The following is a 224-nucleotide window of genomic DNA, read 5'->3' on the forward strand; positions in this document are numbered from 1 at the left end:
TGTAAGGGAATTCGATCGGCTTCACGTACTCCTTCACCCTGATGAAATCGATTTCTTTCTCCCTCTCCTTCTTCACCAATTCGATGATCTTTTTCTCGTTCTCCGTCAATAATTTCTCGTCCTCCTTGATTTCAACTGCTCGAAGGAAGGAAAAAAAAAAAAAAATCGATCGACAGATTTTCATTTTCCCATTTTCGTTTGGGGTAAATTTTATATTCAAAAAA

At 37.1% G+C, this 224-nt stretch overlaps 1 protein-coding gene across 1 annotated transcript in view; it reads right to left on the reverse strand.

Annotated features, from left to right (window-relative positions):
* LOC102679223 overlaps positions 1-224 on the reverse strand; it is a 5,730-nt gene that overhangs the window by 3,188 nt on the left and 2,318 nt on the right. The window contains exon 5 of the mRNA XM_006624213.2: positions 2-135. Within this exon, the coding sequence (XP_006624276.2) occupies positions 2-135 (134 nt within the window). The remainder of the gene's footprint in view (position 1; positions 136-224) is intronic.

Source organism: Apis dorsata, unplaced genomic scaffold (genome assembly GCF_000469605.1).
Source record: "Apis dorsata unplaced genomic scaffold, Apis dorsata 1.3 scaffold_999, whole genome shotgun sequence".
Classification (NCBI taxonomy): domain Eukaryota; kingdom Metazoa; phylum Arthropoda; class Insecta; order Hymenoptera; family Apidae; genus Apis; species Apis dorsata.